The 14,429-nt window shown below is 36.5% G+C and overlaps 1 protein-coding gene across 1 annotated transcript; it reads left to right on the forward strand.

The window, feature by feature from the left end:
* The first annotated feature begins 1,883 nt into the window (after positions 1-1,883).
* On the forward strand, positions 1,884-5,520 carry LOC107763831 (putative polyol transporter 4). The gene is made up of 2 exons (XM_075242020.1): positions 1,884-2,570; positions 3,869-5,520. The coding sequence occupies exons 1-2, from the start codon at positions 2,339-2,341 to the stop codon at positions 5,227-5,229; spliced, it is 1,593 nt and encodes a 530-aa protein (XP_075098121.1). The 5' UTR covers positions 1,884-2,338; the 3' UTR covers positions 5,230-5,520.
* Positions 5,521-14,429: the final 8,909 nt, after the last annotated feature.

The following is a 14,429-nucleotide window of genomic DNA, read 5'->3' on the forward strand; positions in this document are numbered from 1 at the left end:
TAGGCACAAAGAAATCATCTATTTTTTATAAACTTTTTTCATAAAAGTACATACCTAATATAATTATTTTTATATTATTAACCAACTTTACTTTATCAGTAACTCGTTTCCTATATCTTAAAGCATTTGTAACATTGTACTTCTTGTGGAAGCTAAGGGTGAATCCTCTCATGCATTAAACTTTTTTAAATATCCAACAATATTGGAAAAATGACTCTGTATAGCCGCTGTAAAAATAATAGTCAAAACAATATAATATATATATATATATATATATATATATATATATATATATACAAAAATTATATAAATTTTATACACTTTTTCGGTTACCAGATATAAATAATTTCTAGCACGGGCTAAAAGTAATAATACTCCAATAATATTAGTGAGCTTGAATATATTTAACTAGCGATTGATCAAAATCTGAAAAAGTCAATAAATCCTTTCTCACGTTTCCAAAAACACTTCTAGATCTGAGTTATTATATTATTTATTTATATTGCTAACTTGTTTGAAACCATTAGCTGGTTAATTTAGAAGGTCATGTGACTTTGAATCAAAAGATTGGAACACCCTATATAAAGTAAAGTGGCAAGCTTTTCTTCTTTTGATCGTGTAACCAAGTGAAATGCATAATTTTAGGATTTTTTCTCTCGTCAAGTTGTTCCTAAAAGGGTGGGCAGAGTTGTCTAAAGACAAAAAGAATACCACCGTGTGATCCACAATTTTTCTTTCCAAGTATAAACACGGGTTTGAGGTTTCCAAATTAAAATTCTTTGTTCTCAAGGAGACAACATATTAGTCAAGAGATTAAAATTCTCTTTGGTTTAACTAATTAAAAGTAACCGATAATTATTAAGCACTGAAAAATAATTTAAGCGCTTATATTGATATATGAATAAATGATCACGTGTTTGGATATAACTAGTCGATAGTCTCTATAGGTTCAACTTTTAATGTTTTAGCATTGAACCCATTATATTTTTAAAATTACGGATTCTATCTATTGTTATGGGTTCAATTCACCCTTGTTCTTAATAAGAAAAAAGTATCCTTACATAAAAAAAGGTGAACGGGTGAAATGAAATGGAGTCAGTTGTGAAGTTAGGAATTTCTCCAACGGTGTTCAAATTTGAAAGAAGTGAAAAACATTTCTGATAAAGGGTGTTCAATATATATTATATACCTCTAAAACATAATATTTTACTTACGTACACAGTATAGTTTTTCGACGAAGGGTGGTCTGACCACCATTATGACCATGTAGCTTTGCCACTGAATGGGGTAAGGTTTTTGTTATTGTAAGAATTTTATTATAAGAAGATATTAGAGACAAAAAATTGGAAAAATAAATTGTCAGACTCAAAGTACTTGAACAGAACTTTTATGTGGCTTTTGGTTTGATTTTAATATATGAACACTTGACTTAGAAATACTTTTAGTATTTACAAAACATATAGATAAACGAAAAGTGCTTACAACCATATCTAAACTAGGCGAAATTAAACCAGCAGTTCAGCAGAACATTTAAAAGGGAAAAGAGCACGTGGGACATGAGAAAGAAAAAGGAAACGACAGGAAAGAGCAATTGTTTTAGATTTTGAATACATATAAAAGGAAAAATACATTAGAAAAGTTCATTTAAACAGTAATTACGGAAAGATTATGGCGTTTTGACTGAAATAGTGGTTTTACCTCAGACAATAGAAACAGCGTTGATAAAATCATTCACACAACGATAGACGATAGTACCTTCCAAGAAACTCCTATAGTATTAATTTGGCTACGAAAATTGATATAAGAACATATATAATGTACTGAAAAACAATGTTGTAGCCTCTTTTTAGAAATACTGCAATTTTGCCAAGTCTACAGCTGTAGCTTTGAAAGCTCCACATTCGTTAATACAAAATTAATAGGTCAAGTCAAGGCCGTGTGATGTGCTACCATTTCACTCGTAAAACTATTCGTTTTCACATACAAAAAAAATATGCCCCACTTGCCTATTTTCCTTATTTTTTAATTCTTTCTAATTGTCTTCCAGATCTTGATTTTGGAACTGAAAACCAATTCCCAACTCCATTCTTGTGTTTTTACACTGAGTTCAAGCCATATAATCAAGAAGTGAAGGACTTTTGTTAGCTTCAAAGTTTCTGTTTTTTCAGTTAAAGATTGGATTTTTGGGTCAAAGTACAATCAAGTTTCTGTTTTTTCAGTTAAAGATTAGATTTTTGGGTCAAAGTAACTTCATATTTCTGTTTTCCTGTTAAAGATTGGATTTTTGTAGTTTCAGTTTTTTCAGTTAAAGATTGGATTTTTGGGTCAAAGGGGGTAAATGGGTATGGCAGATGTCCAAGAAAATGGACATGGGGAATTGGGTTTGTCTGATTTTCCTTTAGGGAGCAAGAACAAGTACAAGAGAATGGTCTCTGAGTTAACAGATTATGATGGAGATGATGATCCTTCACACCATCATCATCAAATGGAGAGGAGAAGGAAGAGTACAAGGAAATATGTCTTTGGTTGTGCTGTTTTTGCTTCTCTCAACAATGTCCTCCTTGGCTATGGTAAATCTTTTATCATTACACTTTACATGTCTGCATTTACCTACAAATGATGAATTAAGAACTTTTTGGTGTGGCACATACCTGGATTAAAAGAAAGTATAACTAAACCAAGGTATTTGTAGCTAAGCTAAGTGGCTAATTGATATCTATCAAACTAGGATATATATGACTCTTCAACTAGTGAAGAATAAAATTGAAACTTAAAGTATTAGTATTTCTAAGCTGTGTATGATTGAAACTTATCATTCTTAAGCTTTGACTTTTTCAAGATTTATGTTGAAGTTCTACACTTCTATTCTACCTTGTGTTTTGAATTCTGGCTTTGGCTGCGGACTCGTTTGTAGTACTGAAGGATATGATTCTAGAGTTTGAAGCAGTAAAATATCTAGTATGGATGCTTGTCTATGGAGAAAAATGTATGTTTACTGTAATGGTTTGTTTAGGAGTTAGGAGAGGACTTGAGTATTCAATACATATAGTAATGAGGAATTTTGCCTACATCTTTGCTAATTTTCAATCAAGCACAATGCTTTTATCAGATCATGTACTATTTCGTCTGCTTTCACAGTAGAACATCTATTGGAGTGTACGCTTTTAGAAACCCAATTCAAGTTTGAAGCCTAGAAATCCTTTGACATAGCAATGATAATTATTTTGTGTAACGAAGTAGTTCTGAAAAATCTGATCATATAGTTGGGACGGATTATAGCCTTGCGCCAAAAACCTATCATGGGAAGAACAGAGTCAACAGATCCCCTCCATTACAAGTTGGAAAAAAATCAAGAGCAAAAGCAACAGACTAAGTAAAGTTGGAAGCTTCCTAGGCAGATCAACTTCCCTGAATGTGCAAAGATTTTGTCCACTTTGAGAATCAGCCTTGGGCAGCTCATCAGCAATGCATCAAGGAGTAGGGATAGAGCTTTTTACATATGCAAAGATTTTGTTCTTTGCATTTAATGCAGAAGATGTTTAACTAATAGTCCAGTTTCTGCAAGTTCTTGTACATACATAGAAAGTAACCTACATTATCTACTGGAACTCAAAAGGAAGAGTGACAATCCTCATCTTCTTTTACAAATTATGGGTAGTACTTAGCAATATATGTATACTGCATTTTGAATATGTACTGTCTAGTTTTAGTTTTGGAGGAAGGGGATATAAAACCTGGGGGGGGGGGGGGGTGGAGAAATCACATAGCACATATATCGATCAATTTATGTAGCTGCACACTGTGCCTTTTCATAAAGGTTTATTAACTGGCTAAGGTTTGATTTCAATGCTGTGTTTTTGATTTGCAGATGTAGGTGTGATGAGTGGAGCAATCTTATTTATTCAAGAAGATTTGAAAATAACAGAAGTGCAACAAGAAGTTCTTGTTGGTGTATTGAGCATAATTTCACTTTTGGGTAGCTTAGCTGGTGGAAGAACATCAGATGCAATTGGGAGAAAGTGGACAATGGGGTTAGCTGCTGTTATTTTTCAAATAGGTGCAGCTGTAATGACCGTTGCTCCTTCGTTTGAAATACTAATGGTAGGAAGGATTTTAGCTGGAGTTGGCATTGGCTTTGGTGTCATGATTGCACCTGTCTATATAGCTGAGATATCGCCAACTGTTGCTAGAGGCTCGCTCACATCATTTCCTGAGATTTTCATAAATCTAGGAATTTTACTCGGTTATGTATCCAACTATGCGTTCTCCGGTCTTTCCGCACATATAAGCTGGCGGATAATGCTTGCTGTTGGAATTCTTCCCTCAGTCTTTATCGGAGTTGCTCTCTTCATCATCCCCGAGTCACCTAGGTGGTTGGTCTTGCAGAACCGAGTCGACGAAGCAAGGTCAGTGCTAATGAAAACAAATGAAAACGAGTCAGAAGTTGAGGAGAGACTAGCCGAGATACAACTAGCTGCTGGAAGCACAAACACAGACAAATATGAAGAGAAACCCGTTTGGCGTGAACTTTTGACGCCCTCTCCTGCTTTACGTAGGATGCTGATCACAGGTATTGGAATTCAATGTTTCCAACAGATTACTGGAATTGATGCTACTGTTTACTACAGTCCTGCAATTTTCAAAGCAGCTGGTATTGAGGATGAATCAAAACTTCTCGCTGCTACGGTTGCTGTGGGAGTCAGCAAAACAGCATTTATACTAATAGCTATCATTCTCATTGACAAAGTAGGGCGAAAGCCATTGCTCTATGTGAGCACAATTGGTATGACTACATGTTTGTTTGGCGTGGGGATTACTCTCATTTTATTGAAACAAGGATCAATTAGCATCGCGCTAGCAATACTATTTGTTTGTGGGAATGTAGCATTCTTCTCAGTGGGCATCGGTCCAGTCTGTTGGGTTTTAACATCAGAAATCTTTCCCTTAAGGCTACGTGCTCAAGCGTCAGGGCTCGGGGCAGTAGGTAATAGAATGTGCAGTGGCCTGATCGCAATGTCTTTTCTATCTGTTTCTCGCGCAATTACTGTTGGTGGAACTTTCCTAATCTTTTCAGTAATCTCTGCACTGTCTGTTGCATTTGTCTATAAACACGTTCCAGAAACGAAAGGCAAGTCGTTGGAGCAGATTGAGTTGTTGTTTCAGGATGAATACGTGTTACAAGGAGGTGAAGTGCAACTTGGAGATGTTGAACATCTAGTCCAGAAGTAGTGGTCTTTGGAGAGTTCCGATTAGAGCTGAAACAAAGCCCTTTCTATTATTTACACCAGCTTTGAGTGGTGAATATTTGGAGATTATTTCATGTGGCTACTTGCAAATGCCACTACAGCTTTCCCCTTTGAACCATTGGAGGAGAACGGGAGATCACACGACTGAAAAACTGATGTTTGGGATAGGAAATGTAACTCTATTTATTGAAAGACATCATGTTGGATATATTTCAAAATATCTATTGGTTTATTGGTTAAATGAAAAGATGAGGGTTACTTCTTTGGCTGCAAACTTAACAACACTGTTTATGCAAATGATTTATGTTAGAACCAAAGAATATTCTATTGTTTCCTTTTCATTTGGAGCCAAATATATGGGAAAATTGCCCAATGCTTCTTTTGAATTATTAAGTTGGTAACCAACACAAGACATATGAAAGGATGCCTAAAGAGACTACTCACCTGCTTACCACAAAGAATGTAAGGAAAGGCAAATAAGAGATTTAGGTGGATGTATTCTATTGTAATTAAATCGTTTGGATGTCGACAAATTGGAAGTCATAAATTGGAACATTGGTATCATCTGACTCAATTTTCATAACATAGGTAAATCGTCCTAAAAATATCTTGTAATCCGACATGATTGGTGAGTACCAGGCGTTGTTAGATATAACCGCAAAATTTGTAATCTGATATAAACAACCTTTACGGAGAACATGACGATACATGTCAATATGACTAATATAAATATTTGCATGTATCAAGTTTCCCTTATACAATAACCATAAAAGATTCATGTATTAACAATGCAATATCATAAATTAGTGAATGAATTAAAAAAACAAATGTCATTTAGAGATTGTCACCACGAAACTGGATCACTTAGGGTACAATCAAGGGATTCAATCCTTACCTTTCTTTGACAGGTAGGGTTGTGTTTAATTTTATTTTATTTTATTGAGGGATCTACTTGTTGGGCTTTTAAGCTTGGTATAGCTTAAAGATGATGAATGAGAAATGGAGAAAAAATAAAATATTTGAGTTTTCCTCCTTGGCAAAGGGACATTGTCTCATATTGGAGGAAGAAAAGACTTTTGATGGGTATATATACAATTGCTTTTCTTCTAGCTCTTAAAGAGTTAAGAAGAAGGCAAGCCTCGCGCCGTCGTCGTCGTCGCTCGGCTCGACTTCGAGATCGGGATCGGTACTTATTAAATTTTTTGATTATCTTCTTCTTCTTCTGCACAATATTTTCCAGTGTGTTTTGCGACAATTGAATGGTTCGAAGTTCACCGGAGTTTTTGGTACCAATACGCTGGTGAGTTAAATCGTTCAATCCTGGGAGGATAATATTTTAACACCTCAGGTACTTGAGGAGAATAATTTTCTTAAGGACACACTGTTCATTCAGTGGGCTCGATTTATTCCAATATTATTTTTTCAGAATTTATTTCGTGCAACTGGTTCTACTAACTTTCTGTTTCTGTTTCTATTTTAGAAAATTTAATGGTTTTTATTGTTTATTACAGTAATACAGAGTGAATAACAATCTTAAATTTTATTGTATTTTGTATTCTGTTTGTTAAAACATGTGTGGTTTTCTACTCCTTCTGAATCTTACTATTCTGACTTGAAGATATAAAAACTTCATCAGAGTATTGAAATTCAGAAACGATTTGAAAAGCATAAAAACTTCATCGTTTTCTGTGAAATAAATATAAAAACTTTGGTTTTTTATTTATTAAACGTACTGGTTATTGTTAATTACAGTATTGTTTACCATTCTATTTTCTGCCATTAATTGAACTCTTTTGTTATTGACAGTGAGAAATGGCAATTGATAACAGAAATCCTTTTGCGACTGTTGCGGCAACGACGATAGCCTCGTCAAGCCGAACTGTTGTTCCACCGGCCGAGAAACCGGAGAAATTTTCTGGAGCCAACTTCAAAGGATGGCAGCAAAGGGTATTCTTTTGGCTTACTACACTTGGTATGCAGAAATTCACTAGCGAAGAACCTCCAGTGCCTGCTGCAGACATGTCGTATAATGAGAAATTCATGATTGTTGAGGCGTGGAAACAAACAGATTTTCTTTGCAAAGGCTATATCTTGAGCGCTTTAGAGGATGACTTGTACAATGTGTACAGTGCGATGAATACTTCGAAAGAATTATGGGACACACTTGAGAATAAGTACAAGACTGAAGATGCATGCTTGAAGAAGTTCGTAGTTGCCAAGTTTCTAGACTATAAAATGATAGACAACAAAACTATTGGAACCCAAGTTCAGGAGCTTCAACTTATTTTTCACGACCTTATTGCTGAATGTATGGTCGTGAATGAAGCATTTCAAGTGGCTGCAATGATTGAAAAATTGCCTCATTCGTGGAGAGATTTCAAGAACTATCTTAAGCACAAGCGCAAAGAAATGAAGTTGGAAGATCTTGTGATTCGTCTCAAGATTGAGGAAGACAACAAAATAGCCGAGAAGAAGTCTCGTGGAAATTCAACGATCATGGGAGCTAATATCGTTGAGGAGACTGCTCCAAAAAGTAAGAAGAGAAAGAGGTCTTCTGGACAGACTAAGGAGCAGAACAAAAAGAAATTTAAGGGCAGCTGCTACAATTATGGAAAAGCTGGTCACAAATCCCCTGATTGTCGTCTCCTAAAAAAGGATAAGAAGAAGGGACATGCCAACATAGTGGAGAAGAATGATGACATTGATGATCTGTGTGCAATGCTTTTGGAATGAAACCTAGTTGGAAATCCGAAGGAGTGGTGGATTGATTCTGGAGCCACTCGACATGTTTGTGCTGTCAAAGAAGCATTTGCGACTTACTCTACTGCTGGTCCCCAAAAAGAGATTTCCATGGGAAATACTGCAACAGCCAAGATTGAAGGTTATAGGAAGATATTCCTGAAGATAACTTCCGGCAAGGTGTTAACGCTCAACAACGTTCTTCATGTTCCTACTATTAGGAAGAATTTAGTTTCTACTTCTTTACTTGTTAAGAATGGATTCAAATGTGTATTTGTTTCTGATAAAGTTGTTATAAGCAAGAATGAAATGTATGTTGGAAAGGGCTATCTCACATAGGGCCTTTTCAAACTAAATGTAATGGTTGTTGACAATATGAATAAAATTTCAGCTTCTTCTTATTTATTGGAGTCAAATAATTTATGGCATATTTGTTTAGGACATGTCAATTACAAAACCTTGCGAAAATTAATTAATTTAGAAGTATGGCCTAAATTCGAGTGTAATAAATCAAAATGTCATATATGTGTTAAATCTAAGTTTGTAAAACATCCTTATAAGTCTATTGAAAGGAATTCAAATCCTTTAGACTTAATTCATACTGATATTTGTGATATGAAGTCGACACCATCTCGAGGTGGGAAACAGTATTTTATTACTTTTATTGACGATAGCACTCGATATTGTTATATTTATTTGCTTAATAGTAAGGATCAAGCAATTGAAGAATTTAAGCAATACAAGAATGAGGTGGAGAATCAATTGAATAAAAAGATAAAAATGATTAAAAGTGATAGGGGTGGAGAATATGAATCTCCGTTTGCAGAAATATGTTCGGAATATGGAATTATCCATCAAACTACTGCACCTTACACACCTCAATCCAATGGAATTGCAGAAAGGAAAAATCGGACATTAAAGGAAATGATGAATTCTTTATTAATAAATTCCGGATTATCGCAGAGTTTGTGGGGTGAAGCTATCCTTACAGCTAACCGAATACTCAACAGAGTACCCCACAGCAAAACGCAATCTATTCCATATGAAAAATGGAAAGGAAGAAAACTCAACTTGAAATATTTCAAAGTGTGGGGGTGTCTAGCAAAGGTACAAGTTCCTTTACCTAAAAGGGTTAAAATCAGACCAAAAACTATAGATTGTGTTTTCATTGGATATGCTACGAACAGTAAAGCATGTCGGTTTTTGGTTCAAAAATCCGATAATCCCGAAATTCATGTTAATACGGTAATGGAATCAGATAATGATGAATTCTTTGAAAGCATCTATCCGTATAAAATTGAATGTGAGTCATTAAGTGAAAGACCTAAACGACCACGGGAAGAACCAAAGGAAAATACTCCAAGTGTAGAAGATCCAAGGCGTAGAAAACGTCAAAGAACATCTACTTCCTTTGGACCAGATTTTGTGACATTCTTGCTTGAAAATGAGCCTCAAACTTTTAAAGCAGCTATGTCATCTTCTGATTCAGCATTTTGGAAAGAGGCAGTCAATAGTGAGATTCAATCAATTTTGGATAACCATACATGGGAATTGGTTGATCTTCCTCCGGGAAATAAGCCTTTAGGTTCGAAATGGATCTTTAAATGGAAAAAGAAAGCTGATGGCACTATTGACAAATATAAGGCAAGACTTGTTGTCAAAGGTTATAGACAAAGGGAAGGCCTTGATTAATTTGACATTTACTCGCCAGTAACGAGGATAACATCTATTAGGGTGTTAGTGGTACTAGCGGTCGTGTATGGTCTTGAAATACATCAAATGGATGTTAAAACAACTTTCTTAAATGGAGAATTGGAGGAAGAGATTTACATGGAACAACCTGAGGGTTTTGTGGTTCCTGGTAAAGAAAAGAAAGTGTGAAAACTTGTTAAGTCAATTTATGGACTTAAACAAGCACCCAAATAATGGCATGCCAAATTTGACCAAACAATATTAGCAAGTGGGTTTAAAATCAACGAGTGTGACAAATGTATTTACATTAAAAACACTCCAAGTCATGAAGTCATTGTTTGTTTATATGTTGATGACATGTTGATAATGAGCAAAAATATGGCAGATATAAATGCTACTAAGCGCATGTTGGCTAGCAAATTCGACATGAAATACTTAGGAGTTGCTGATGTGATCTTAGGAATCAGACTTCACAAGACTCCACAAGGTCTAGCATTATCACAGTGTCACTACATTGAAAAGGTACTTGACAAGTTCAAATATTTGGATTTCAAAATTGCCAAGACTCCAATTGACGTGAGTTATGCACTTCAAAAGAATGAAGGTGAAAGTGACTCACAACTGGACTATGCAAGAGTATTGGGAAGTTTGATGTATATCATGAATTGTACGCTACCATATATAGCATGTGCGATTAGCAAACTGAGTCGATTTACAAGTAATCACAATCAAATACATTAGATGGCAATGAAACAAGTTTTGGGGTATCTGAAACATACCCAAAATTACACTTTGCATTACAACAAATATCCCTCAGTGATCGAGGGATATAGTGATGCAAATTGGATCACCGGATCATCTGAAGTTAAATCCACTAGTGGATATGTTTTCACAATTGGGGGTGGAGCAGTGTCTTGGAAATTATCCAAACAAACGTGCATCGCCCGTTCTACAATGGAATCTGAATTCATAGCTTTGGATAAGGCCTGTGAAGAAGATGAATGGATCCAGAATTTCTTAGAAGATATTCCATTTTGGCCCAAACCTTTGGCACCAATATGTATACATTGTGATAGTCAAGAGGAAATAGGCAGGGCAGGGAGCGTTATGTATAACGGAAAATCTCGTCATATACGACGGAGACACATTGTCGTTATACAACTACTCTCTAGTGGTGTTATTATGATTGACTACGTAAAGTCAAGAGATAATGTGTCAGATCCACTTACAAAAGGCCTATCTAGAGAGGCAGTTGAAAGATCATCAAAGGGAATGGGGTTAAGGCCTAGGACAAGTCATCATGGCGGTAACTCTACCTAACAGATCGGAGATCCCAAGAGATAGGTTCAAAGAGATCAAACAAAGTTGTGAATGACGGTTCAACATTGTCAAATAACTCAATCCATTCTCACGATGAAGACAATGTTTAGAAATCGAGGTAAAGCATTAAGGTTTTTTGATGAGTCAATAAAGCTTAAAGCTTTTTAATGATTTGCTAAGTCTGGCAGGATATGACCAGATAGTGTGTCTATAGGATTACACATTTAGAAATCACCTATGTAAGTGTGAAGTGTAAGCCGCTTCAAGGGGAATGAAAGTAAAGGCCCATTCTCTAAGCACTCATGAAATCGGGTTGTGTTCATGGCTGAAACGAACACAACCGTGAGAACCATAGATGGATAAGGGTTAATTGTGTGACTTATGTTGTCTAGGTATACAACAAATTTCGACGGTTCAAAGATATCAAATCTACCGATTGACCGAGTATATCCGACATAAGTTCACTACGGAAAATTTAAAGGGAAACCTACTTATCCAGATGCAATTAATCTTGCATGTAAAACACACACGCGTCCGTGCATTCCTTTATTTTATATCCATTCCCCATTCATGTGGGGGATTGTTGGGCTTTTAAGCTTGGTGTAGCTTAAAGAGGGTGAATGGGAAATGGAGGGAAAATAAAATATTTGAGTTTTTATCCTTGGCAAAGGGACATTATCCCATATTGGAGGAAGAAAAGGCTTTTGATGGGTATATATACAATTGCTCTTCTTCTAGCTCTTAAAGAGTTAAGAAGAAGGTAAGCCTCGCGCCGTCGTCGTCGTCGTCGTCACTCGCTCGGCTCGGCTTCGGTTTCGGCTTCGGATTCAGATTTGGATTCAGATTCGGATTTGGATTTGGTCAAATATTGATTGATTAATCTTTTTGGACAAAATTCCTTTTAATTATTTAATTAACTAATCAAATAAATTAACGAAAATTCAATTCGGAATAACCCATGACCCGCAACAGAAATTCCTTTCAACAGAAATATTTTCACCTGTTCCAACAGCTATGGCTGTTTCTGAAAGGTTGCAAACCTTTTCAGAAACAATGCCAAATGGTCTATAAATATGCCTTGAATCCCAGGATCTTTACTTACTAAATTTCTGATTATTTTCTTCTGCACAACATTTTCCAGTGTGTTTTGCGACCATTGAGTTGTTCGAAGTTCAGCGGAGTTTTTGGTACCAATACGTTAGTGAGTTAAATCGTTCTATACTGGGAGGATAATATTCCAACACCTTGGGTACTTGAGGGAAATAATTTCCTTAAGGACACATTGTGCATTCAGTGGGCTCGATTTATTCCAATATTGTATTTTCCAGAATTTATTTCGTTCAACTGGTTCTACTAACTTTCTGTTTCTGTTTCTATTTCAGAAAGTTTAATGGTTTTTATTGTTTATTACAGTAATACAGAGTGAATAACACTACTTACTCTTAATATGCAGGGAATTCAAGAAATCCATAAATTTCTTAGATCATGTTCATGCTCCACTAAACCTCTTTCTTTTTCTTTCCTTTATATTTTCTATCTTCCCTATTTCATTTGGCCTTTTCTTTCTCATCGTTCATATAACACAATCATTCCAACAACTATCCATTTAGAATGTTAATAAAAAAATATAGTGTTCATGTTATGTCCTTGTTTGATAAAAATAATATTTCTGTTTACCCTTAAAAATGGATAACAATTGAATTTGTACATGATTTTAAGGATATGTCGATTAATTCAATACAAGTGATCAATGACGTTAGATAAGCGGATTAAAGATAAAATAAATAATCAAACCAGTTGTGATGTTAAGTCTGGGTTCGGATCTGAGCTTAATGATTGTTCTTCCCTCGACTCGGAGCCAAAAATGTGTGAAAAGCTATGAGCAAAAATAAGAGCTTTGAATAACTTGGAAGTAGAGAAAACAAATCTATATTGCCTTGATGTGCGTGTTACAATGTGTCCATTCAATAAATACTACCACCCTTTACATAGTAGGAGAATTTCACCCCTAGTACAATTCTAAGAAAGGTAAAAAATCTTCTTTTTTGTTAATCACTCATCCGCTACCGATACGGGTCGAGATCTGCGCCGTGATATCCGATGGGGTGCGGATATCGCGGCCCTCTGTTGGTCGTGGGTAACCCTTATCGTGTCTTCCAAGGTCTCGAAGCTCATTCTGGGATCGGAGAAGTAATGTCTTATCAAGCCCGGTGGTGACCACTCCATTCGGACCTTAATATAAGGCGTTCCGGCTTTGATTCCGACCCCATATAATCGTGCCTTTGCATCTTTTGACTCCGTATAGATTACCCCCAATTTTACCCGTATATAAATAGTCCCCTCGTTTCTCAGAGAGTAGGTTTGCCGAAATGATGGGAAATGATAGATGTTCCTTTTCCTTCCTTCGTATGTTACAACCGAAACGACAAAGAAGGTGAAACATCCCATCAGTCATGTCGTTATGACTTTGGACACGTGTCAATCATCGGCTGGTCGCTCTCAAACGCAAAACGTCACGTACTGCCCCTATAAAAGCTTCTACCCTTTGCTCTTTTTCCACTTTCCGATCCAAGCTTCCACCTTCGACTTTTCTAGTTGTTACCAACTCTTTCAGCCCTTCATATCTTCATCTTTGATCTTCAAATCTTCATTTTTGTTCTTAGGTTCTTACCCAGATATTTGTCCTACCTTCAAATCTTCATACTTTTCTCTTCAGCCTTCAAACTCGTTCCTTCAAACCTTCATACTTTATCTTTAAGTTTTCAAATTTTCTCAGATAGTAATGGCTAAAACTTCCAAATAGGTTCCTCAACAAGCTACCTCTACGTCTTCTCACCTAGCCACAAGTACTGAGGCAGCTACTCCTGAAGTGGTTGTTCTCGAGACGGCTGCTCCCGAGGTGGTTGCCACTGAATCGGCCCCAGAGCCCCACATGAAGAGCTTTATTCCTGGGGTCTGCTCGACCTTAGATGACTTCAAAGTCGAGAACCTCATCCAAACAAGACCGAGGTGAAGGGGCATCGAGGTATATATTCTCTGTCACCGAAGATACCCTTCCCATTATCCGAAAGGACTGTAACTGGGGAGGTATGGACGTGGTAGTCCCCGGGCCTGAGGACGACATCACCACTCACGTGAAGGGGTATTTAAGTATTTACACTTATCCCTTCACACTGGGCTCGGTAGACCCAGTTGTTTTGGACTTTTACAAAAGATATGAGGTGTGCATTGGGAAACTCCACCCGTCTCTTTGGAGGATCGTGATCCCCCTTCGTTACTTTGCAAATAACATCGAGTCTCGACGGTTCACCCTTGACCATCTGCTCCGCCTATACAGTCCCCAAATTTTCCGAGGGGGACTAATCAAGCTCACTCACGGGCCAGCAAGGCCCTATTTTCGAGCATCGACGAGGACCAAAACCAAGGCTGGCA

The sequence above is a fragment of the Nicotiana tabacum genome, chromosome 21 (assembly GCF_000715075.1).
Source record: "Nicotiana tabacum cultivar K326 chromosome 21, ASM71507v2, whole genome shotgun sequence".
Classification (NCBI taxonomy): Eukaryota; Viridiplantae; Streptophyta; class Magnoliopsida; order Solanales; family Solanaceae; genus Nicotiana; species Nicotiana tabacum.

Excerpts from the sequence above, each read along its gene's own strand:
- LOC107763831 (XM_075242020.1), top strand. The coding sequence starts at position 2,339 with ATGGGTATGGCAGATGTCCAAGAAAATGGACATGGGGAATTGGGTTTG. Across the intron at positions 2,571-3,868 it reads CAATGTCCTCCTTGGCTATG|ATGTAGGTGTGATGAGTGGA; the intron begins GTAAATCTTTTA and ends TTTGATTTGCAG.